This window comes from Lissotriton helveticus, chromosome 3_1, assembly GCF_964261635.1.
Source record: "Lissotriton helveticus chromosome 3_1, aLisHel1.1, whole genome shotgun sequence".
Taxonomy (NCBI): domain Eukaryota; kingdom Metazoa; phylum Chordata; class Amphibia; order Caudata; family Salamandridae; genus Lissotriton; species Lissotriton helveticus.
The window spans coordinates 494,588,802-494,615,141 of NC_136061.1; the positions used below are offsets into that span (position 1 = coordinate 494,588,802).

Sequence of the window (26,340 nt, forward strand, 5' to 3'; positions counted from 1 at the left end):
GCTGTCAGCTGTAGCAACCTTGAGAGAGGCTGTGCAGCGGTGGTAGCTGTAAAGTAAGAAAATGAAGAAGCGGTCCGCAGCACCCCGTGGACCCAGGTGTGATGTGGAGCCACAGCTGTGGCTTGCAAACTGCAGACGCTGTAGTGGGAAGCCTGATGGACCCGTGGGCCAGACGGCATAGGAAGGCGCAGTAGGTGAGGACCACACCAGGGCAGACAAGGAGCACAGTTAGTTCAGTGGCCCAGGAGGCTCTGTGGAAGCAGAGATGGGATGGCAGAGCCAGCTTTCTGCATCCCTACGCATTAAAACTGATCGCAGTGCAGTCAACAAACTTTAATGACTGGACAACGACCTTGTGAAGCACTGGGTAGAGGCGGTCGATATCCAGCGCTTAGAGGCGGGGACCTAATCCTCCCCTGAGGTAGACTAAATTGAGGAGATACACTACTGCCAGCATAGCTGATGGATACTCTATACAGGAGAGGGAGCCCTGGAATGGTGGTGCAGGCTCGGATCTAGCTGTTCCTGCTAGAAATCTGATGCTCCGAGACGGACAGATCCCTGCAACTTCTGTGCTTTCGCTCAAATTAAGCAAATAGGCACCATGTGGTCCCAAAAATGAAGCCCATGCTTTTTAGAAAAACCTTTTAATATATTATTAAAATGTAGTTTTTATCATGACAATCACGTTTATACTTAAAATAATTAGAAGTAAAACAAACGGTGGACTAGTTTCTAAGAACTGCGCACTACCTATATAATATTCTATATATAAGGACAGCCAGAACATTCAAAGAAGGAATCTGTCATCGCCCTCATCAGGGAAGTGCTAGGAGTTTTGTAATTCTTCACTAAGAAATCAAGGTGCAGACATGTATGTTTGACAACTCAGAGCAACCTAAGAATCACCAGTATATATTACTCACACTGTGCCCGGGGCCTGACCCACAGAATTCCTTTCCAAATATATCATTATGCCTGCTGCAATATGAGTGCTGCAGCCAGTCAAGCTATTCCAGTGCTATATTATACATATGTTAAGCTCCATAAGATATTTTAACACGTCTTTTTCTTAAGTACTGTTGCTTTATAAATATCTGTGATTATACTTTAAATATGCAACAAAGCACAAATGTTTAGGGTTAAGTTTAACAGTGCCTGGGTCTTCTATTTCGCAGGATTAGTAAGCAGTGCTCTGTATCATGTAATCCCGGCCAGAGAACGAAAGCACCCAATATAGATGTGGAGAAGGCTGTAACAAGGTACTGACAGCATTCTTGTGTCCCCAGACTGGAATGATCTGTCCCATACTGGAGCTATCTGGCAGGTTCCTCGGTGCGCCTTACCCACCCATCCAGTTGGGCTTTTGTGGCAAATCTTATCTTGCCCTGCAGGTTTGAGTTTGTCTTTGTGCCAGATACCATGCTAGAAGTGCACTTCCCTGGGGATGCTACTGCTACGGGACAAGACTACAAAGCCTTGGGCTTGGAAAAGAGGAACTTTAAAATAAAAAGAGTAAAAAAAAAAAGAGTAAAAAGAAAACAAAAAAAACCCAAGGAAACGGACTGTCATACCTGGTAACATTTTAATCCTGAACCCGTTAGTAACAAGTCTCCGATCTGAAATGAACATCCATCCGTTCAGTGCTGGGCTTTCTTTCTCCATACTATAAAGGGCACCCATATAGTGTGAACCACCAAGAAGGCTGAAACAAAAACAATCAGTTAAATGGAACTGAAACAACATATCAGAATTGCGCAATCAAAATAAATAAGAGTTATAAAGCACCAGTACAGTACAATCAATCAGTGTACAAAAGCATAAAACAAATAAGTACAAAACTCTGTGAATACTTTATTGGATTTCCTTAACTCAGCAATTGTCAGGAAATCTCCCAAAACAAATAAGTATGACTTTTGCACTATGAGGTAATAAACTCTTTCTGGCGATCTGATTGCCCACAATGGATCCCTTGAACTCCGCAGATGCGCTGAAACTACCACCATCACCTTGGCAAACACCCGAGGGGCACTGGAAAAGGAAGAAGGGAAGCACAGCTAACTGATAATGCTCCTCGCACGCTGAGAACTGCTGGTATTGTCTGTGGGCAAGCAGCGCGGGAGTGTGGAAATAACCGTCCTGCAAGTCCAACGCTACCATCCAGTCTTCAGGGTTGCCGGCATATAAGACCTGAGCCGAGGTGAGCATTTAGAATAATTTTTTCCGAGCAGTAATTTGGAGGGCGCACATCTAGGATAGGCCGAAGACCTCCATCCTTCTTTGCAACCAGAAAGTAGCAGTAATAGAAACCACAACCTATTTCTGATACTGGCACCCTCTAGATATCTCCTTAGGGCTGAAGGGCCAGTACTTCCTGTCGCAAGAGCGGAAGGTGGTCCTCCATCAACCAATTTGGTGAAGATAGGGAGTGGTGGCGGGATTTGTAGGAATGGGATGGCGTAACCCTGTTGAACAATCTGTAGCACCCACTTGATTGATGGCATGTCTCTCTATTGGTACAGATGGTGTTGTATTCTGCTGCCACTGGGTGCCATGCTGGTTTGAGGGTGTGCCCATGCTGGATAGAGGGCAAACTAAAGAGGCTTTGAGTGTGCTGCTGCCAGGGAGGGGGGTGGATTTGGCAGACCTCTCTCTGTGGGCCTCACGAGCTTTGTGGGACACATGTCCACGAAAGTAATGAGTCTGCTTGCCATTATGGCTAGGTGGGGAAGGACATGACTGATAGCCCCTACATTAGCAATAAAGGGGCGCAATGCAGAATGTTCGTTGTTAGGGGATACAGAGAGCCCCAAAGACTTAGCATTGACCCTACTATCCTTGAACCTCTCCATGGCCGAATCAGCCTTTTCTCCAAAGTGACGTGATATATCGAAGGGCAAGTCCATGAGCGAGGCTTGGATATCCCCTGAAAAGCCAGTATTCCTCAACCAGGAGCGACGTCTAAGTGCCACAAAGAATAAATGGCTGGCCCAGTTAGTCGGTCATATGCAACCCGTATTGAATTGTGAACTTTAGTGCATCTCGTCCATTAGCAATAGCTTGGGAAAGTACGGCCCAAGTCTCATCTGGGACCACAGGCAACACTTGCGCAACCGTATCCCACACAGTATGGGAATAATGGTCCAATAAGCATGTGGAGTTCACAGACAGCAGTGCCAGGCTGGTGGAACAAAATATCCTCTTTCCGAAGGTATCCAGCCTCTTGGATTCTCTATCCGGAGGTGTGGTAGGGAATTGAATTTGAAAATATTTATAAAGCGCTCGACTACCAAGCGGCTTCTTGGCGCTAGGGACGCAGACCCATGGTAAGGACAGGAAGTAGGCCGCTAGTGTGGGAAGGCTTGAGAAAAAAGGAAGGTTTTGAGAGCTTTTCGAAACTCTAAATAATGGGAGGAGGACCTAAGGGAAAAGGGAAGAGTGTTCCAAAATACGGGGGCGAGGGTGGAGAATTTCATACCTCCCAATTTCTTCCTCCTAAATCGAGGAACCGAGAGAAGGAATTGGGAGGAGGAGCGCAGCTCTCTACAAGGGAGATAGGCCTTGATTTCAGAATTAATAAATGCGGGGGCCGTTCCTTACCGGGCCTGAAAGGTGATACAGCCCATCTTAAAGAGGGAGCGTTCCCGAATGGGAAGCCAATGTAAGGCTTTGAGTAACGGGGTGACGTGATGGGATTTAGGAAGGTTATAGACAAGTCGGGCGGCCTGGTTTTGAACCAGCTGAAGTCGCCGTAAATCATAAGCAGGAATACCAGAATATAAAGCGTTGCCATAGTCGATACGGGATATGACCATGGCTAAAAGAATACGTTTAAGGGCAGAAAGGGAGAAAAAACGTGAAATCTTTCGGATAGTGCGGAGAGTCATAAAGCAGGAAGAAACAACAGAACTAATCTGGGAGTGCAAGGTAAGATGATCATTCAATTTTATGCCTAAGGTCTTTACTGAGGAAGAGGGGACGAGAGGGGAACCCAGGGAAGAAGGCCAAAATGAAGGGTTCCAGGGACTGGAGCAACCACCTGTAAGGACCAGCTCGGTTTTGTCTGGATTTAACTTCAGGTGGTTGTGATTCACCCAGTCCCTGATGAAGATCATAACGGATTGGAAATTATGAGTGGAGTCTGGGGAAGAGGACAAATTAAAGATAAGCTGGAGGTCATCGGCGTAGTTGTACACCGTGACCTTCATATGCTGTAGTGCAAAAACAAGAGGGAAAATATACAAATTAAACAACAGGGGGGACAGGGAGGAGCCTTGCGGTACGCCGCATTGAACCTTGCGGGAGGGTGCAGAGAAGTCGGCCAGATGGACGGCCTGAGTACGGTCCCTCAGGAAGGAAGAGAGCCAGACCAGGGCTGATCCCCTGATGCCAGCCGCCCTGACACGGGTGAGCAGGATGGAATGGTCAACCCTGTCAAAGGCGGCGGATAAATCAAGAAGGACCAAGGCCTGGGGCAGATTGGTGTCCATTCCCTCTCTGAGTTTGTCCATGACGGAGAGGACTACCGACTCCGTAGAGTGCCTGGGGCGAAAGCCTGCCTGACACGGGGCTAACCTGCCAGTTTCCTCAGCAAAGGCACTGAGCACTTTGGTGACATGTCGCTCCAGTATTTTGCCTAAAAAGGGAAGGAGGGAGATGGGGCGATAATTGGCCATAGAGGTGGGGTCTGCCCCAGGTTTCTTTAAGATGGGAATTATAGTAGCAGATTTGTGAGATTGTGGGACGATGCCCTGAGCAAGGGAAGCGTTGAGAAAGGTGAGAGGGGGCAAAGGACAGGCCAGTTAGATTTGTCTAAGGATTGGTGCAGGGCAGGTGTCCGAGGGAGATCCGGACTTGACCCTTAGAAGTAGGGACAAGAACAACTCCCTGGTCAGAGGAGGAATATAATCGAGAAATAACTGATTGGGCGGAGGCTGAGGGTCAGAGAAGGAGGGGGAAGGGGATGATATGTTAGACTTGATAGTAGTAGTTTTCTCGATGAAGAAGTTATTGAGCGAATCGCAGAGGGCCTGGGAAGGGGAAGGTTTGAGGGTAGCTCTGTCGGAGAAAGCTAAGTCCTGCACAATTGAAAAGATTTCTCTTGGTTGATTTTCGGCGGACAAGATTTTCGAGGAGAAATAATTGGTCTTGGCAGAGAGAATGGCTTTCTTGTATTGATTGAGAAGTGAGGTATATTGCAATTTGAGTGTAAGGCAGTAGGCGCGTCTCCAGGCGCGCTCTGCCTGCCGAACCGCAAGTTTCCTCTCTTTGAGTTCAGCGTTGAACCACCTATTCGCGTCATTGGCGCGCCTGGTCGTAACGCGTCTCAGAGGGGCTACTTTGTCGCACCCACTAGCAAGCCATTTATTGATAGTGTCTGCTTGAGCAGAAGAGGGAAGGACTTCAATACGGGGAGTTGAAGCAGAGAGAGAAGAGCAGAGGGAAACCATGTCAACCTGGTTCCAATTGCGCGCCCAGGTGTTCTTAGGAAGAGGGGATCTTTTAACAAAAGTGTGGTGTAGGAGGAAGGAAACTAAAAAGTGGTCAGACCAGGCACATGGGGTAACTACGGGCGGAGAGACAGGGCAATTGAGTGACCAGACATGGTCCAAGGTGTGGCCGTGAGTGTGGGTAGGGGTATGGACGTGAGATAAGAAGTTGAGGCTATAAAAAGATTCCGAAAAATCTCTGGACATATGGTCCTCGGCAGGATCTGAAGGCCAAAAATTGAAATCCCCTAGCACTAGAACAGAGGAATGGTTCACAGCTAGGGTAACAAGTAAGAAAAAGGGAGGTCTCCTTATTAGTCCAATACGGGACAAGGAGAATAGGAATAAAGAACTTAACAAGTCCCAGTATTCAACTCTTGAAAAAACCTCTTGTATATTGCCCTCATAACTCAAAGTGCCAAATGCACAGAGAAGTACACAATATTAAACATACAGTGAAAACAAAAAAATTATAAAAAAATTAATAAAACATTGTTGGCTTGTTAAAAAATTGAACATTTTATTACAGATCCATAAAATAGATGTTGGGTAACATCGGTAAAGTGCCATACAATAAAATTTAAATGTTTAAAAAAAAAAGTGTCAATACACATATACAATGATAAAAAGATCAAAACCACAAAATTCAGAGTTGTCAAAATTGTCAAAACCACCAAATTTCAGCGTTGTCAAAAATGTCGACGCAGCGTTTCGGTGTATTGCGATATCACCTTCATCAGGACAAACAATTCTGCGGAAATTAATTGTCCCTCTGGTCTAACAAATCAAATGTAAAATTCCTTTCTGTAAAATTCAGGAACTCAGTAGTGAGGGTTAGGCCGGAGGGGGGCCATCGTTTTTGAAAAAAAGTATGTCACCTATTCAGCGGCGTAATGGGGCCCACCTGGCAGCGTAACTGGATTCTTTTAACTTCTGCCAGTGCTGTGTTTTTTTGGCGTTTGCAGTGTCTCTTTCAATTAGACCTGGTTATCTTAAATCTGCCTCCCTGCACCCCTCTCGGCTCCTCGCAGTCTTGATCCAATCGCTATTTTGACACAGCTAGGGTAGCCAGTAGATCCTGTACAGCGGGGATAAAATGAGGCATTAGTTGAGGGGGACGATACATGAGCAAACAGGTCAGAGGTGTTCAGAAGGCAGACCGAGATGGCAGGGACAACACAGGATGTGGAAGGCCGCTCCCGGGAGGGAGGGTGAGGGGAGGGCAGGGAAGGCAAATGGGATGTAGGTAAAGGAATGGGGGTGTCTGCCTAAGACCGGGGATAGCAATATAGGCAATGGTGGACGGGCGCAGACGGGCTTGCCTTTGGAAGGTGCCTAGATTTCTGTCGAGGTTGGGACTACCAGGCTACCAGGGTTGGAGTCATGGGAGAGGAAGGCTTGGTCCCCTGAAGTGGGGCGATGGCAGCAAGCAATGGTTCTGTGCATAGGAGTACCTGTGTAGGGCTTGGCCCAGGCCATGAGCAGGACATCAGTGATGGCTTTGTTGTAGTGTAGTATGAGTTCTGATGGGGATACCCCCAGTTAAAGCACCTTCATAAAAACGTTATGTCCAGGACTTCAGCCGTCCTTCGGAACATCATCTGTAGGAAGCCCTTCCTTCAGAGCCACTGCTGGAGGAGAGAGGAGACGAGGTGTCCTTACCATTGGCATTAGCCAGGTCCTTATACTAGATGTCATCAGACATGACCTCTGCTAGAGGTCATTGTAGGAATAGGGTTCCTCAGATCTTCTTCATTTGTGTTCCTCAGTGAGCCCTTCAGTGTAATAGGGCTCTGTCCCAGATTCAGGCTGTGTGGGCCTGGTCGGGGCTGGAAGAGACTTTGGGCGATGCAGGTCTTGCTCCGTATCTCAGTCAGGAATCACAATGGGCTTGGTGCTGCGAATTGGTGTCGGCAGCGTCGGGAAACGCACCCCTGGAAAGGTCCTCAGAGGAGGTCGCAAAGTCGCAAAGTTGCAGCCAATCATTATCCACCAACGTATCCTAAGTTGTGGACTGGCGTGATAGCGAACTCACCAGCGGAGCTCCAGTCAAAGACCCTTCCAAACCCGGGGAACTTGACGGTGCTCCACAGGGGTTCGACTGCCCAAAAATGAGGCTCATGGCCTAATAAAACTCTGAGTTGGACGGGGGTCGCTTCTGAAAATTTGGCGAAGCGTGGCCCAGACCCAGTTTCCGACACCGGGTGTACAGGGACCACCTGTGAAGGGGGTCGACGTTTGTGGTGTTGTTCGTTCGTATCGTCTGAAGAATGGAAGAATTGTGGAGATGTCGAACAGCGCTTCTACTTCTTTTTGTGTGACTTACCAGAAAAGGCCCTGGTGCAAGGCGAGGACCAATTCGAGTGACTCTGGGAGTGGTCCCGAGACTTCCCACTCAAACGGCATCTGAAACGGCACATGATGAGCAGGCAAAAGCTTCATGGCCTGCTCTTGCTTGGCCTTTAAGTTCACTGTCCTGAGCTACCCAGGGGCATACCAGCGCTGAAGCAGAAACCGAGAGAACATCACAGCAACACTTAAGGGAAGAGACACATTTTTAGCAATTTCCGAAAGGCCAGATGGCTGGATTCTCTGCGTAGGTGGAGAGGGAGGTGTCCACAGCCTAGGGGCATTATAAGAGAATGGACGACCGCCACTTCTGGCCTTCTTAATGCAGATTGTCTGAGCGCAGCTGTCTAATCACCTGGTAAGGCTGGACAGTGGAATGATTGATCGCTGGTTCATTCCTTGCTAACATCTAGTGGGCGATGCACTATGTGCATCGCCTTAAGGTTAACTCTCTCCCGAACAAGGAGCCAGTGGAGGGACTTCAAGGCAGGTTTCACAGATTGCTGGTTCGAGGTCCCCACAAGAATATTTGCTGCGCAGTTTTGCACTGTTTGGAGTTTTGCGAAGGTCGAGCTCGAGGCTCCAAGGAAAAGGGCATTTCCATGGTCCAAGCGGGAAAGAATAATTGCCTATCCCATGAGCTTTCTTGCCTGGAGGGGGAGGAGTAGAAGCACTTTGCGGAGCATCCTTAGGATGCCAAAGCAGGAAGCCACCACCTTCTGTGCCTGGACCATAAAGCTGAGGTCTTAATCAAGCCAGATACTCTGACTCTTAATCTGGGTCTTGGTTGCAGGGAGGGTTCACATGCAGGCAGGCCACATTACACCCCTTTAAAGGGAGACGGATTGCCAAGGAGCATCAACTCGGTCTTGTCACCATTCAATTTTAGATACGAGTGATTAATCCACTTAGCTACCTCTGCTAGACAGGGACAAAGGCCGATAGAGGTATTATCGAACAAGTTACTTACCTTCTGTAACAATATATCTGTAAGAAACATTAGTTAGTTATTGATTCCTTACCTAAGAATTACCCCAGGCGTCAGACTAGATCTGGAACCATTTTCGTCAACAGAACCTCTGCACGTCTGAAGGTGGTATGGTCAGTTCCGCATCCGTCGTTGGCGTCATGTCGCCGGGATGACGTCGCAGTAGCTACCTAGATGCCGCCCTCGCGCGCTGACGTCAGTTCTGTACACGACTTTAAGTGCCAGAAACGCAGAGCCATGCAAGACACTGACCATTGGAACAGAAAACTAGGCGCCTGAAAGGATATCCTTAACCCTAGAAATCAGTTCGCAGAACGGGGAGGATGGGTGAGGCGGTACGGAATCTAAAACTAACTAATGTTTCTTACAGATATATAGTTTCCGAAGGTAAGTAACTTGTTCATCTGAAAGAAACACGTTAGTTATAGATTCCTTACCTTAGAATAGATACCCTAGCAATACCAACTCCTGAGGCGGTCCTGCAAACCAATATTACACCAGAAAATCCTGGAGAACAGAACGGCCAAAGAAGCCATCTCTCCGAACTGGACCGCCCAGGTAGTAATGTTTTGTAAAGGTGTGCAACGATGCCCACGTAGCTGCCTGACAGATATCGCTCAGAGGAACTCCTTGCCCTAAAGTAGTAGTGGCTGCCATCGCCCTGGTGGAATGGGCGAGCAACCGCACTTGAGGCTCCTTTCTCGCCAGAGAACAACAAGCCTTGGTACACAAAATGACCCACCGTGAGATAGTCCGTTTGTGTATGGCATTACCTTTTTTGGCACCCACGTAGCCAACAAAGAGCTGGTCATCCACCCTGAACTGTTTTGTGCGGTCTAGATAAAAAGACAGCGCACGTTTTGGGTCCAGACGGTGGAGCCTCTCTTCCTCTTTGGAAGGATGCTGAGGCGGAATGAAGTTGGGCAAAATGATGGTCTGCCCAATGTGAATGGCAGTAACAGACTTTGGCAGAAAGAATGGACGGGTTCTGAGGAGATCTTTGTGTGGATGCACAGAGAGAAAAGTAGGCTTTGAAGAAAGAGCCTGGAGCTCACTCACTAGCCTGGCAGAAGTGATGACCACCCGTAATGCAGTTTTGAGCGTTAAAAGCATCAAAGGACAGTTGTGAAGTGGCTCAAAGGGAGCGAACATCCAATAAGTTGACTACTTAAAGCGCCGACGCCCAGTCTCTCTCAGAACCTATACTCCTGAGGCACAGCCGGGAGCTCTGCTGAAAAATTGTATGAAAAATGTTATGTTTTTTTTAAAGTGTGTGTAAATTGATTTTAGAATTTGTACACCTCCCACTAACCTGTTAGGGGCACTCACCTAGACTCTGAAAACACCCGTGCAGCCGACCTAAACGCTGCCACGGGGAAGAAAAGTCTCCTTCACCACCATTAGCGAGTGAGCCTGATTACAGGCCACGCCCACTACTTTTGGCCACGCCCCCCCCTGTCGGTATAAAATCATGTGCCGCATTCGGACGCGCAGCGGACGGGCGCAGCGGGCGCGCCGTCAGCGCGCCGAAGGCGCGCCAAAGGCAAGCCCGTCTGGGCCCGTCCGGGCCCAGCCGGACCCGGGCCCAGTTACTCTGCCCATTTCTGTCACGAAATGCCCGAACTACACCCGGGACAGGCTCCTGGCCCTGAACACACAAAAACACCCCCTCTGCAATTACACCTATTCGGGCGACAATCCTTTTACCGGCTGCAGTTTCTGCAACCCTCCTGGCACAGACTCGGCACCAGGCGGACTACAACTAGGCCTCCTCAACTGCAGATCGCTCGCTAAACATGCGCATGAAATTAACCTCTTGATTCTAAACCACGCTATGGACATTCTGTTTCTCACTGAAACATGGCTTACTCACAACAATGGCCCTGATATAGTCCTAGCACTCCCTCCGGGCTATCAAATCTGCTCATTGAATAGACCAGTTGGTAGAGGAGGCGGCCTAGCCATAATATCTAAGGACGTGTTCTCCTGTAGAATCTCGGATGGTAACATCAAAGGTTGTGAAAGCTGCCACTTCTCCATCCAAATCTCCCCAGTAACATCCCTGTCGGGAATGCTTGTATATCGCCCCCCTGGCCAACTCACCGATTTTCCTAGCAAACTCACTGACCACATCACCATGGATTGCACGACTTCCTCCAACTATCTCCTACTGGGGGACCTCAATATCCACTTCCTGGACCCGGTCGACAAACAGGCTGTAGAACTCCTACAAGATCTTTCCTCTATGGGCCTCGGCCTAAAAAACGCACAGGCGACTCACGACAAAGGACAGCTACTCGATCCCATATTCACTAACATCCAAGATCTGAGCACTCGCCCCCACGTCCCCCTCCCTTGGACCGACCACTTCCTGGTCCCCTTCGAATGGCACATTAACATCCCTCCACCTCAACCTCCTAAATTCAGAACCCTTATTAGACGCTGGCATAAACTGGTCCCAGAGGAATGGGCAGCTAAACTAAGTGAAGATACCCCTCCCCCCTCTCAAGACACTATCACTGCTGACACCAAATTTAACACATGGATCTCCCAATCTCTGGACGACATCCTCCCGAAATCCAGCACCCTCAAACGTACCAAGAGAGTCACCCCTTCCCCCTGGTACACCCCCGAATTAAACTTACTACGGAAGGAATGTAAGAGGAACGAACGCTTATGGAGGAAAGATAAAAAGGCAGACAAAAAAGATATATTTCGGGCCTCTTTAAAATCCTATAAAACGGAACTCCTCAATACTAAAAGCGCCTTCTACGAAGATAGAATTAAAAACGCCTCCTGCTCGGCACATGAAACCTTTGCCGTCCTTAAGGAACTCCTCCAGGCCCCAGACCCCCCAGTAAAACCTCTGGACCCCAAAGCAGCGGAAAGCAAATGCATTAAACTTTCCACCTTCTTCGACGAGAAAATCCAAAAAATTCTCGCGGACCTACCCCCAATCACGGCTGACAACCTGGGCGGGGATCCTTCTAAATCTCCCATTTACTGCCCTCACTCCCCTGATGGCAACCTACCCTTTCTGGACACCTTTGGCCCAGTGTCTACGGAAGAGGTAGCCGCGACATTGGCTACAATTAAAAGTGGCTCTCCTCGCGATCCCGCCCCCCTCCGTTTTCTGAAAAAAGTGTCTAGCACCATCCTCCCCCCCCATCACGTCCCTCATTAATTCCTCCCTCTCGCAGGGTCTAGTCCCTCCTAGCTGGAAGGCGGCAGTGGTCAAAGGCCTTTTAAAGAAACCCTCTCTAGACCCCCTGGACCTAGCCAACTACAGACCTATCTCCCGCCTCCCAGGAAATAGCAAGATCACGGAGAAGCTAGTGAATAAAAAACTATCACTATTCCTTGAGAGCAACAACCTACTCGGGACCTCCCAGACAGGGTTTCGTCCAGGACAGGGCACTGACACAGCTCTCCTGGCAGCAGTGGAGAAGGCCAGAAGCATTCTGGACACGGGAGGATCAGTGGCAGTGATCCTCCTGGACCTCAGTGCGGCCTTCAACACTGTGAGCCACCACACCCTAATCCAACGACTGGGAGACATCGGAGTAAGGGGCACGGCCTTGAAGTGGCTAAAATCTTTCCTAGACGGACGCTCCTTCCAAGTCTGGGAGAATGACAGCCACTCCCCCGCAATCCCCCTCCGTTGTGGAGTACCGCAGGGCTCATCCCTTAGCCCTACGTTATTTAACGTGTATATGTCCCCGCTGGAGAAACTGGTCAACCCGTTCGGCGTCTCGATTATCAACTACGCCGACGACACCCAGCTGGTGGTAACCCTCTCACACCCGCACCAATCCCCACCCGACCTTCACAGCTGCCTCTCGGAAATTCATAACTGGATGAACTCCTCGGCACTGAAACTGAATGGGTCCAAGACCGAGATCCTGCTGCTCGGACATAAAGAGCCCTCCCTGCCGCCTGACATCTGGCCCGTCTGTCTAGGTGACCCCCCTACACCGAAGGAGGAGGTCAAGAGCCTGGGCGTATGGCTCGAAAAGGACCTGAGCTTCAGATCACAGGCCAAAAAAACGGCAGGAATCTGCTTTGGACTCCTTAGGGCCTGCAGAAAGGTCTTCCCCCTGCTCCCCGCTACCTCCAAGAAACTCCTGATTCAGGGCCTCATTATGGCGAGGCTGGACTACTGCAACGCAATCTACCTGGGTGCCCCCGAAGCCACCCTCAATACCCTGCGGAAAGTCCAAAACGCCGCGGCCCGCCTACTTACCGACACCCCCGCCAGATCCTCGGCAAAGCCAGCCTTGAAGCTCCTGCATTGGCTCCCAGTCAGAGAAAGGGTGGCTTTCAAGGCCCTCTGTCTGGCCCATAAGACCCTCCATGACAAAGGCCCACCCATCCTCAAGGATTTCATCATCCCTTACAATGCGAGTAGGGTCCTCCGCTCAGGCGGAGAGAACTTCATCACTGTTCCCAGAGTCAAAAAGGCCCGGTCCGGAGGACGCCGCTTCTCGGTCCACACGGCCAAACACTGGAACAACCTTCCTCGGAGACTGAGAACTGAACCTAATCTTCTCCAATTCAGGAAGGCCTTGAAAACCTTTCTCTTTCCTTAAATCCCCCCCCCCCCTTCGATTCTGACCTCTCCTGAGTTCTGGTTCTAGCGCTGGGATGCTCTAGGGTTACTACGCGCTCTATAAAACCTTAAAATAAATAAATAAATAAATAAAGTTAAGACTACATTCAAGTACCACTGAGGCATAACGAAAGGAACAGGAGGAAAGAGATGAGTTATGCCTTTCAAGAATCGGTTCACTGGGGACTTGAAAAGAGAAGGCTGATCTGGAATTCGAAGGAAGGCAGAAATGGCCGAGAGATAGCCCTTGATAGTACCCAGAGCAGAGCCCTGCTGGGCCAAAGAAAGAAGGAACAAGAGAAACTCAGAAAGAGGGGCAGAGAGAGGATCCACAGCCTTTGCTGTGCACCATGCCACAAATTTGTCCCACCGACATGCTTATACCAATTTAGTGGAGAGACTCCTGGCTGCCAAGATTAGATCGCAAACTTCGGGAGGCAGGTAAATAACGTCAACTACCGCCTGCTCAATTTCCACACAAGGAGGTTTTGGCTGGAGGGGTTCGGGTGGAGGACCGCCCCTTGCTGCTGCAATAGAAAATCTTCCCGAAGAGGCAGTCTGATGGGAGGATCGATTGCCATGATGAGCAGCTATGGATACCAGACCCTTCGTGCCCAATCTGGAGCCACAAGAATGCCTCATCTTCAGCACTTTGGGCAGAAGTGGTATAGGCGGAAAGGCGTACAACAGACCGCAATTCCACTCGCGATGAAAAGCGTCGCCTAGCGAGTGCCTCCTTGGAAATTCCAATGTGCAGAATTGCAGGCATTGCGCGTTCCCTTCAGTGGCGAATAGATCTAACCAATGCTCTCCCCAGTGTCGAAAGAGAACTTGCACCACCTCCGAGTGAAGACGCCATTCGGGATCCATCGTGCACCTGCAGCTGAGTTCTTATGCCTTGGCGTTCAAGGAACCTGCCAGGTGTTGAACCACCGGGGAAATGCCCTGATGTTCCAGCCATGTCCAGAGGTGCAGAGCCTCCTAACATAGGGTCCACGATCCCACCTAGCCCTGTTTGTTGCAGTACCACATGGCGGAGGTGTTGTCTGTGAACACCTGCCCTACTCTTCCCCGAACAGAGGTAAAGAATGCCTTCAGTGCAAGACGAATTGCCCGGAGCTCCAGAAGGTTGACGTGGAGCCCGGACTCCACCGGAGACCAGAGGCCCCTGATCTCCGCCTCTCCCATGTGGCCGGCTCATACCCGGAGTGACATATCTGTCACCACTGTGAACTCTGGAAGGGGAAGAGGGGGGGATCTGCCGTTGACCCAATTCTGGTTCATAAGCAACCACTGCCATTGTTGTGCAGTGTACTCCGAGATCTGGACGCAATTGGACAGATTACCATGATGCTGCGCCCAGTGGAACTTCAGGGTCCACTGCAGAGCCCGAATATGCCACCTGGCATGATCGATCAGCAGGATGCAGGAGGCCATGAGGCCCAGCAGCCTCCGGGGCATTCTGACCCAAACCCGGGACAGAGGCTGAAAGATCGGAATCACAGCCTGAATGCCCAGGACTCATTGTTCGGGAGGATAGACCCGAAACTGCGTTGTGTCCAGAACCGCTCCGATGAAAAGAGAAGCTCTTGAGGGTGAATCAGGTGTGACTTCGGCACATTGATGGAGAACCCCAGCGAATGCAGGACGTCGGCCGTAGTCTGGAGGTGGGAGACGACTCCCTGGGGCGAGCCCGCCTTCAACAGCCAGTCGTCGAGATACGGGAAGACTGACACCCCTGAACTGTGCAGATGAGCTGCGACCACAACCATCACTTTTGTGAACACACAAGGGGCTCTGGTAAGGCCAAAGGGGAGCACAGTAAAGTGGAAATGCTTGTGGCCTACCGTGAACCGCAGGTAATGCCGGGGGCCGGCAGGACGGGGATGTGAAAATAAGCGTCCTGCAAGCCCAACGCTACCAACCAGTCTTCCCGGTTGAGGGCAGACAAGACCTGAGCAAGGGTCAACATTCTGTACTTCTCCTTCCAGAAGAACCGGTTGACGCCCCTGAGATCCAAGATAAGACGCAGGCCCTTGTCCTTCTTGGGGACCAGAAAGTAGTGGAATAACAACCACAACCTACTTCTGGAACAGGAACGCGCTCGATGTCTCCCCTGGCCAAGAGATCCGTAACTTCCTGCAGGAGAAGGGTCAGAAGACCCTCCAACATGCGGTGGTATCTTGATAGCATGGCTGGAGAGGTAGTCTCGAAGGGGGGGAAGTAGACCCTTCGGACTATCTGCAAAACCCACCTGTCCAACGTGATGGTGCGCCAGTGGAGAATGTGATGGTGGTTCCTGCCGCCAACTGGCGTTTGATGGGCCTGAAAGGTCAAACTAGGGGGGTTTGGAGGCTGCTGCAGAGGGGTTGGTGGACTGGCCCGCCCACTGGCCTCTGGGACCATGACGGGTGTTGTTTCCACGTCCGGGGCTGTGCGAAGGTTGGGGAACTTGCTTCTACCTGTGGCTCTGGGTGGGACGTAGCGGGGCACCCCTTCCGTAGCCACGAAAAGGGCAAAAAGCAGACTGCGCAGGGCGTGCGGAGAGGCCCAAGGACTTGGTCATAGCCTGTGAGTCCTTGAAACGCTCTGGAGTGTTGTCTGCTTTGTCGCCAAAAAGGCGACGGCCATCATAGGGCATGTCCATCAAGATGTTATGGACACCCCCTGAAAAACCAGTTGACCGCATCCAGGCGTAGCGACGAAGAGCTACTGATTTTGAAATGGTCCTGCCCAGAGAGTCTGCGGTATCCAGCCCACAACGTATCGCAAACTTCGCTGCATCCCACCCGGCAGCAACAGCCTGGGAGAGCACTGTCCGGACCTCCTCTGGACACTGAGGCAGCACCTGCGCCACCGTATCGCACACAGAGTGGGAATAACGGCCCAAGAGACATGAGGTGTTTACGGACCACAGTCCTAAGCAGGCGGAAGAGAACATTTTCTTTCCAAGGTGGTCCATCTTCTTGGATTCCCCTTCCAGTAGAGCAGTAGGGAAGGCGCTTTTGGAGGTGGAGGCTTGGACCACCAAGCTCTGCGGGGTGGGGTGTTGGGAAAGTAAAGTGGGGTCACCGGGCGTCGGGCAATCATCCTGTCCACGGGAGCACCCCGTGTTGGGCCTGGACCAAGTGCCCAAAAGGATGTCGGTGAGGGCCTCATTAAACGGAAGCAAGGGCTCCTAAGAGCTCGCAGGCGGTTGAAGCACCTCTGTCAGGAGGTTAGTCCTGACCGCCACCGTAGGAAGCTCGAGTTTGAGAACCTCGGCAGCCCTATAGAACACCACTACATACGACGCTCCCTCCCTCGTATCCACGGTAGGAGGAGACAACATGGCATGGTCACACAAGGTGTCCAAACCACTGGCATCCCACAGTTCCTCTCTCTAGCCCTATTCACTCTCCTAGTCAGCTAGAGGGTCATCTTACCACTCCCAGTCCTCCTCCTCCTCAGTGTCTGGGTGCCATCTGGTTGAAAAGGGGCCCCAGGAGTGAACAGGGGCATAGAAAACCCGGACATTGGATCCGGCTCCGGGTCCACGTCGTGATGAAGGCCGGGGTCGCCGCCGGCCGGAGGGGCGACCAGCGTCGGGCGTGGTGCCAGAGGGAGCAGTGCCGGTGGATCCAAGGGGGGCCCGCAGCACCAGGACCGGAGCTGCTGGCAGAGAATGCCTAGGCCACCTAACCTTGTCCGCGGGGCCCGAGGCGAGCCGGCGGCTTCGGGTGCCCAAAGATGGCGTGTATTTCTTCTTATAACATATGAACGTGGGCAGGAGTTGTTCCGGTTCCTGGAAAGGGAGGAAAACGTGGAGTCGACTCTTCGGGCTCCGGGCGCGGAGCCGCAGGAGGGGCACCACCCGCGTTCCTCGTCGGGTCAGCCAACCGACGAGGAGAAGTCGAAGAGCGACAATGCTTCTTCGACTTCTTATGCTTCGACTTACTCGACCCCAAGTGCGAAGCCTTCGAATCGGAATGATGGTGGCTCCGCGACCGGTCCCTCGACCTCCCTTACGACCTTGACCTCGAACAGAGCGGAGATGACTGCCAGTGCTCAAGCAGCTTTTGGGACCGCTCCCGCAAAGCCTTCGGCGCCATCGACCGGCAATCGGAGCACGACTTGGGGTTGTGGTCGCACTCCAGGCAGAAAATATACACGCAGCGCGGATCCATCACAAGATGACCGGAACCGCAGGGCTAGAAGCTGGGCATCCCTCGGGCACCTTAAGAGTCAAAGATTTGAAAAAGACGCCGAAAAACGTTGAGAAAAAGACATCAAAAAATGACTGAGGTACAGCTCTTCCTGGATCTGAGCTGGCTGGCGTGGAAAAAGAAAGAACTGATGTCTGCGCGAGGGTGTTGTCTAAGTAGCTACCGTGACGTGATCCCGGCGATCCGATGCCAACGACAGACGCAGAGCCGACCGATGCCACCTTCTGACCCGCAGAGGTACTGCCGATGAAAAACTTTCCGGATCCAGGCTTACGCCTGGGGGTAATTCCAAGGTAAGGAATCTAGAACTAACATGCTTTTTTCAGATAGAGTAGTTCAGTGCTACGACCAGTTGGATGTCATCAGTGTAGGTCACTATGTGAACCCTAAAAGGGTTCACATAGGGTGACCCGGGCCAAAGCCGGTTGGAGAGGGGTGGAAGAGGTTGTGGGATTCCAGAAATGTTGAAAGCGCTGAGTTGACATGTTTCTCTGCTATTTTACTGATCCCTGGGAGAAGCGAGATGGGACGATAATTACCCAGGACATTCGGGTCGAGACTAAGTAGAGACTTAACCATCGCTCTTTTCCACGGAGTAGGGACCACTCCAGTGGAGATAGAGGCATTGATTAAATCCAGGATGATCCGGGAGATCGTTTCGGATACTTGCTTCAGGATATTGGGTGGAGCTGGTCTCTAGGCGACCCGCTCTTTACGAGTGCCGAGATGGTAAGGAATGACTCACAGTCCATCAGGGGAAATACCTCCAAGGAGTGTTCCCTGCTATGCGGACCAATATTCTCTATGTGGGTATTGTTGTGACTGTCTACAGAGGAAAAAGATGAGTAGATATTTTGAATCTTATTATAAAAGTAGTCTACAATTTAATTGCAAGGTGGGCAGTGGCATCGGGTATATCTGGGGGTAAAGGGGTTTTAAGTAATTTTTTCGCTATGCTAAACATTTTGCGGGGGAATTGGCTACCAAGGAAATTCTTTCCTCATAATATGAGGCCTGGGCCAATTTAATTTCAACCTTGTATGCTCTTATGGTCTCCCTGTACTCTGATTTTTTGTTTAAATAAGAATCCTTTCTCCATGCTCCTTCGAGTTTCTGGCAGATCTGTTTTAGTGCCCGGAGCTTGGGGGAGTGCCATGCCATTCTATTGGACAATACTTTCATCAGGGTCATTTTCTTCAGAAGACCCTGATCTAACGTGCTCTCAATCCAGGTGTTAACTCTTTCATTGGCAACGATTTGATCGAAATCAGGGGTCAGCTTGGTCTTTTCTAGCTCCAATACCAACTTTTCTGAAGGAAGTTTAGGCGAAGGACGTGACATAGTTCTTATTGGCCTGGGGGGGTAACACAGGTGGGGGTCCAGGAGACAGGGATCAAAAAATGATCTGACCAGGGTATTGGGATGGGTACCTTACCAGTTAATTTCTCTAGCTTCGAGAATATGGGATCTAGGAGGTGACCATTCACATGGGTCGCATTAGTGACTTTCTGTTTGAGCTGGTACACAGCAAGATCCTTAATAATCTCTGCCGTGCCCATATGTGAAGGATCACTGAAATACATTTTGAAATCACCCAGTAATGTAAAGTTAGCAGGGATACTGGCAAGATTAGCACCCATGTCAGGCAGTGATTTACAGAATTGACCCAATGAGGGGACGATAAATTAGGATACCTGACAGGGAGAGGGTGGGGGTAAATCCTATTGTGAATAGAAGATTCTCACAATCTGCACTTCGCACATAACGCATGGTCGTGGTTTTCTTCAAAACAACACAGACAGACCAATTGGGGGTCTGTTACCAACATCCTTCTATGACAGGCTACACAAGATTTGAACCCACGGGGATACTGTGGAAAAAAAGTAGCAAAAGGCATGCTGGTCGTTGACAAAAAGGTTGAAGTCAGTCAAAAAATGACTGAGGGAAGCCTGATCCAGAAGGAACTGAGGTCAGCACGCCAGAGTGGCACAAATAGATGCATCGCGCATGTCACTTTCGGCAGGCAGCGCAATTGGCGTGGAACCAGTGGACCGGCAACGCATCCAAACATCTTTTCTAGCGCGGATCGAGTATCACACCGACCGTAGCACCGGACATTTTTTCCCTTTAAGTGCGGATCGAATAACTTATCGACCGCAGCTCTAACACAATAAGACGGGGCCGCCAAACGGGACCTGCCTCGACACTTTCAACCGATCATCAATCGCGGATCTGAACCGATACGCCGGCCACCCAGCTTCCTCAAGCATACCAACGTGCAACCCAGGACAATTCCTGCACCCAGGCACGACGTTCAATTACGTCCAGTGCTGGAACCCTCCTCTGCCTATAAACCTTACTCTTGGTTGCAGAGGCGTATATATATATTTGTTTCACCAGGCAATATAATCATTAAGTCCTGAAGATGATCCCTATATAATTTGAGCCCGGGATCGAAACGCCGTAGACATACAGTTAATTTGTATTCTCTTGGATGTATGTACTACTCTGGGAATTTTTGTCAATTTTGATGTAAAACAGTACCCAGTTTTGGCTCACCTCTTCTTGCCTGAAGTAAACTTTTCTTTTCTCTATATCCTTTCCTTTAATTTTCTCCCATTTCTAAGTACGGCACAGACTTGTGCTCTACTACAAACGAAAATGTTTGTTGTGAAATTGCATTTCAAACTTTAAGCATTTGTTTTATTCTATAAATAAATTCCTTGCCCGGCTGGGTACAGGAAAAGTATATATAGTTTCCTATTGTGGTCTATATAACATTGATATGAAATATTGTTCTAGGCTTAGGACCTTTGTTTCCATAAAATACTTCCGGCATGGCGCAATGCCACCAACACCATGCAGAGCCGAACGACCACAACTACTGGCACGCAAGTGGACTGCTCAAAATGTTTCTGAATCCAGTTTAAATCCTGGGAATATTCCAAGGTAAGGAATTGAGGTTCCGTGAATTCTGAACCCGTTTCATAAAGGTCGTCGTATCATGACAATTTTGGTATCAGCGGACCGAAAATGGCGAGTGTAAGATGTACGAGTGTTTTCGTCATGTTCGAACAACGAGATCACCATGAAATCAGGGATTCAGTTCTGAACCCTTGGGTTCCATTTTGTACACAGCAGCCATTTTGTGGTTGCCCTCACATAGGCCAATGACTAAGGCCGAACGAGTCCTTGGGACACGTACACCTTTAGCTGACTTCTGTGTGACCTGGGCAAGCTGACTCCGTTTCCCGAGGCCAAACTTGTTGAGCCAGTTCCTTGTTCGGCAGCTGGTCAAGATTGAGGATCAAGGCACAGGACATCATAAACCCTTTATTGCACACAACTATGTCTTATCTTACTTACACCTGTCTCTGCTCCTTTCTTTATGGCCTGTTTACGATGAGGAGGTGCCCGTATTTTATTAGGGGTCCGTTCGATTTATCTGATGAAGAGTGTTGGGCCTTCCCGAGAAATTGATGGTGGGCTGGACAATGAAATGTGGTTTTGTCATTCAATGCTTTTTGTCGTGTACACATGGGATTGGTCAACTGTAAATAAGGAATGTTTGCCTGAAGCACAATATTTGGTATAAAAGGGATGGCTTGCTTTGTAAGATTGAGCAGTCTCCTACGAATATACACCACTGTACTTCGTGGACTTCTGTTACTGGTTGCAGCCAATAAATTTGATCTTTGACGTCACCAAGAAGTTTCCGCGTTTCTGTAGTTATGAGACAGGTGAATCCGGAGACTTCGGGTGTGTCCCCTGGCACTGCTGGGTTCTAAATAACCCGGTTCTTCATTTGGCGCTTAACGTGGGGCGACTTCAGCGGTACCGGTCCAAGACTGAAGATCGTGAGGAGCTTCGTGTGAAAATTCTGGAGGAAGGCCAACCACTTCATCGACCCCTGTATGTCGTGGTGGTCCGAAAGTCTTTGCTACGAGGTTCCCCGCTTTCCGACGGCTACGAAGGACTGCTGCCCTGACTGTCGCCCTGTCTTGGAGCCTTTGATGATCTGTAGAGCGAGACAATAGACGGGTCTTCTGGTGACATCATCGATACCTCAGTTAAGTATCAGTGGAGCGTCTCCCAGTCCTTAGTTTTGGGTATCCCTTTGGGATCTTTGATTTGGAACTTGCAAGTACCAAAGCCGAGGGACTTGTGTATTCACGAGACTATCGTATTCGATACTCCCTTGAAGTTTGAAGCTAGACTAGAGAGCGAAGATGCCTGGTCTTAGCAGACTTGGAAGAATATTTTGTTGTGGTCCTAATAGGGATTCCCGATTGGAGGACTCGTGTCCGGTTCCTCCGATTGGAACTCCAACCTATGAGCTCTATGTGAAACATGGCGTGGGCCCCATCACGTATAATGAAGTATGGATTAGGTACACGAGGAAGGACGGTGTCCTCAAATGGCCCCAATATGGTAGCTTTGACACGGAAATTTTAGATAATCTAGAAGTTAGACTTTTTAAGAAGAAAGCCCGGCCGGCGATGTTTGACTCTTTCCGCCTGTGGCGAAAGGAAGCCAAACAGAAAGAAATTAAATTAGCGAAGAAGAATAAAAGAGAAAAGGGTATCTCGATAATGCAAGCTGCTATACAGTTTAAAGATAACGAAGAAGAACAAGCGAGTGAGCAGTTGCATAGGCAACGTAAAATGGCGATAGATAAATGCTACCCAGTTTTGCCGCCTCTTCAACAAGATGCGATGAAAGATCTTGTGAAAGATCCTTTGATGTTGCATTTGTTGAATTTGCCACCCCCTTATGCTCAGAATGCTACAGCACCCCCGCAACACCTTTAGTTGCGCAACCACCGGCTGTTTTGCCTCATGCTGGTGTACAACCGCCAGCTCCTCTTCAGTTGGCTCCTACTCCTCTGGTGCAGCCTTCTCAAGGGCTGCCGACTTTGCTACCTGCTCCGCCCTTAATTCCTGCGACCTTTTCGCCTGTTCTCGCTGCCTTTCCTGCTACTGCTCCTACTTTAACTGTCTCTCAGTCCGCTTTGTCTCCTGTCCTGTCAAATTCCCCTTCTGTTCGTCAGAGAATGACGGATACTGTTACTGGTCTTTTGTCTCCTTTCTTTGGGTCATTGAGCGCGACCCCCGTTTCAGAGCGTACACAATTGCGTAGCCAAATACCTGGTCCTTCGGAAAGGACAGTGTTAGATCATTTGGCGCGTAAATGGGTTACTGATTCCGCGCGATATGATTTAGAATCTGTTATGGATGTCTTCCACCAGTGGGAAGCACCGAAACAGAGATACGTTTTTGACAAAATGTGTGTGTTCCTTTGTGAAGAATGGGCAAATGGTGATCTGGAACATACCCCGTCTGAGTTGTTCCATGTACAGTCCGAATTTGCGAAAGGCACGATTGTGGGTCCTGACGTCGACAAAGCGGTAGCGACATTGCTTTCGTTCAGGAGCGAGTCTCCTTCTCGGTCGTTGTTTGTGCCTGATCCCTCTGTTAGGAGAAAGGTGCGACAATATCCGATGAGAGAGGTTCCCCCGGTGTGGAAAGAGGCCGTTCAGGCCAATGTTAATGCTGGTATTGTAGCTGCACCGGTTCATTTTCAGCGTGTTTGGGTACATGTCCCGTAGAAGCGAGCTGAAGTTTTGGCTCTTAAGCAGACTTTGCCCGACCCCCGTAAAAATCCTGCAGGGTATTATAAGGAATTATCACAGACCGCAGACTCCTGTGTGATGAATCTAGCTGATATAGACATGTTGTTTGGAAATGTGGTCCCGCAACCTTTATGGGGATTGATTCGTCACACTGATCATGCGCAAGAGTTAGGCGAGACATGGGCTAATATTGGTGCCGCAGATGCGCTACAAGTTGGTGGTGCCAAACCTGAGCCTTTACTTGCAGAACTTCCTGGTAAGATCATTACCTACATGAAGACTGTAATGCCTGCTATGAGAGTAAACTGGGACAAATTATCTGCGTGTAAGCAGAAGAAGGATGAAACTGTATCCGACTTCTTCACTAGGTTTGAAGAAACGTTTATTGACCACAGTGGTCAAGACATGAGTACCGAGGGTGGTCAACGGTTGTTTGTTGATAAGTTTGTGCATAATTTGCTTCCTGAGTTATGTACCAAGTTAAAGGATTCAGAGAGTTCTTGGGCTGTTTCCTCATCAGCACAGATATTGGCTACTGCACAATACTACGAAAATAGGGATAAGGATGAGAAGGATAGAGCAGACAAGAAGACTAAAGATTTGAAAACGAAGGTTCTTTTACAGCAGGCGTACCCGCCTCGTAATAATCAACGTGATTATCAGCAACCTCAGCAGTTTCAGCGAAACTCGCAAAGGTTTGAGCCTTCTCAACCGCGTTTCCCTGTAGGCCCTAATCAATGTGCATATTGCAAAGAAGAGGGTCATTTTAAAAATAGTTGCCCTGTTTTGTTACAGCGTATGAATGGTGTTTCTGGCGCAAGAGGTCGGGGTGTTCCGCAAGCTTCTAGAGGTAGGGGACATGGAGGTTTCACCCAGAACGCGAGTTCCTTCCCTCAGCAAAATTCAATGAATTGTTTCGATCAGCAGAATAATGCGTCTGGTAGGACGACTCAGTACTATGCTGACTATTACTATGTCGAAGGTGAGAATGTGGATGGTAATGATTGCTAGGACAGCCATGGACAAAGAGAGGGAGTTGTTTCAGTTCCAGTAGATCAGAGTGGACCTTATGTTGAAGTGATTACATAAGGTGTGTCAGAACCTTTTCTGTTGGATACTGGTACTACGAAGAGTTCTATTATGCACTCTAGACTCCCTGGCGCACCTTTGTCTGGCTTAACGAATGTTTCAGTGGGTTTTTCTGGCGCCCCAGTTAGAAATCCGATTTCTAATCCTTTGTCTCTTTCTGTTGGACCTCATGAATTCGAAGCACCCCTTATTCTAACGACAGGTTGTGGTGAGAACTTGTTGGGATTGGATCTGTTGAAAAGATTGTATGCGACATTGTATTGTTCTCCTTCGGGAGTACAACTTACATTGGGTAAGAAAGTGGTCTCTCCGATGTATTTGTCGAGGGATCGACTTCCGACAGAATTGTCTTCTCTTCCTGATACTATTTGGGCTACTGGACCTAATGGTGTGGTACTTTTGGAAATACCACCATATGTTGTGATGCTGAAGACGAACATTAAAATGCCACGCATTCCCCAATATAGGATCTCTAGTGATGGTGAAAGAGCGTTGCTAGCGATCATCCATGATTTAATTGAGAAAGACGTAATTGAAGAAACAAGAGGAAATGTTTGCAATAGCCCTGTTTTGCCTGTCTTGAAACGCACTGACTCTTCTCAACCACCTGTTTACAGATTTGTGATCGATCTTAGAGAGGTAAATGAAATAGTTGTGCCACAGTTTCCTGTTGTTCCGGATATCACTGCCTTTTTGACCATGATTCCAGCTTCGGCCACTTGGTTCTCGGTGATTGATTTGAAGAATGCTTTCTTCAGCATCCCGATTGCCGAGGAGAGTAGTGATATTTTTGGCTTCTCTTTAGGAGGCCGAAGATTCCGGTTTAAAAGAGCTCCTCAAGGCTACTGCGAGAGTCCTATCTATAGTCAGGCTTTAAAAACACAGCTTGATACGATTGCTTTACCTGATGATGCTGCTCTTCTCCAGTACGTTGACGATTTGTTAGTCGCTGCCGATACTGAGGAGATTTGTAAGGAAGCTACCTTGTTATTGTTGCGTCATTTGTCTGACTTCCATCACAAAGTGTCTCTCTCGAAGTTAGAGTATTGTCGACAAGAAGTGACCTACTTAGGTCATCTCTTATCGAAGGAGGGAAGAAGATTGACCCCAGAACAAATTCAAGCGATTGCAAAAATGAATGTGCCAATTACACAGAGAGACGTGCGTGCTTTCTTGGGTATTACGTCATATTGCAGACAATGGATACCGAATTTTTCTTTGCTGGCCAAACCTCTGGTGGCATTGACCTGTAAAGATACACCGAATCCCCTCCCGTGGTCTGATGATGGTCGGAAGAGTTTCTCTGAATTACGCGATGCATTGTGTTTGGCTCCTGTGTTGGGTACCCCCAACTACAGTAAGCCTTTTACGCTCTATGTCCACGAGAGAGAGGGATGTGCGTTGTCAGTGTTGACGCAATCTTTTGGGGACAAGCAACGTCCATGCGCGTATTTCTCGTCGACTTTGGATCCGGTAGCTAGAGCGTTGCCTAGTTTTTCAAGAGCCACAGCGGCAGCAGCTGTTTCCATTCGACAGTCTGCAGGGTTGGTAATGAATAATATGTTGATTGTAATGGTTCCACATGCAGTGGATACCTTGTTAAACAGGACAAAGACACAGCACTTAACTAGTGCTCGATTGTCAGGTTACGAGTTGACACTCCTAGCGAGTCATGTACACATAAAGAGATGCAGTACGTTGAATCCAGCTACGTTGTTGCCGATTTCAGTAGAGACAGATGTTTCTGAACAACATGATTGTTTTCTCAGGACAGAAGAGGAAACGAAAGGGAGAGTAGATCTTAGGGACACTCCTCTTGTGAAGTGTGATGGTACCTTATGGGTGGATGGTTCATGCTTCAAGCTTCCGAATGGTGATACGACTGCGGCATATGCTGTTACGACTTTGCATACGATTGTTGAAGCTGCACGTATCCCACACAATTTAGCTCAAGCAGCCGAGTTGATTGCACTTACGAG

The 26,340-nt window shown here is 49.2% G+C and overlaps 1 protein-coding gene across 6 annotated transcripts in view; it reads right to left on the minus strand.

The window, feature by feature from the left end:
* The window catches only part of PMS1 (PMS1 homolog 1, mismatch repair system component), an 851,578-nt gene that overhangs the window by 166,303 nt on the left and 658,935 nt on the right, over nucleotides 1-26,340 (minus strand). For all 6 annotated transcript variants that reach the window (XR_013608658.1, XM_078680380.1, XM_078680384.1 and 3 more), the window contains one exon: nucleotides 1,575-1,705. Coding sequence is in view for 5 of the 6 variants with exons in the window: in XM_078680380.1 (XP_078536506.1) it covers nucleotides 1,575-1,705 (131 nt within the window). In the remaining variant the exon portion in view is untranslated. The remainder of the gene's footprint in view (nucleotides 1-1,574; nucleotides 1,706-26,340) is intronic.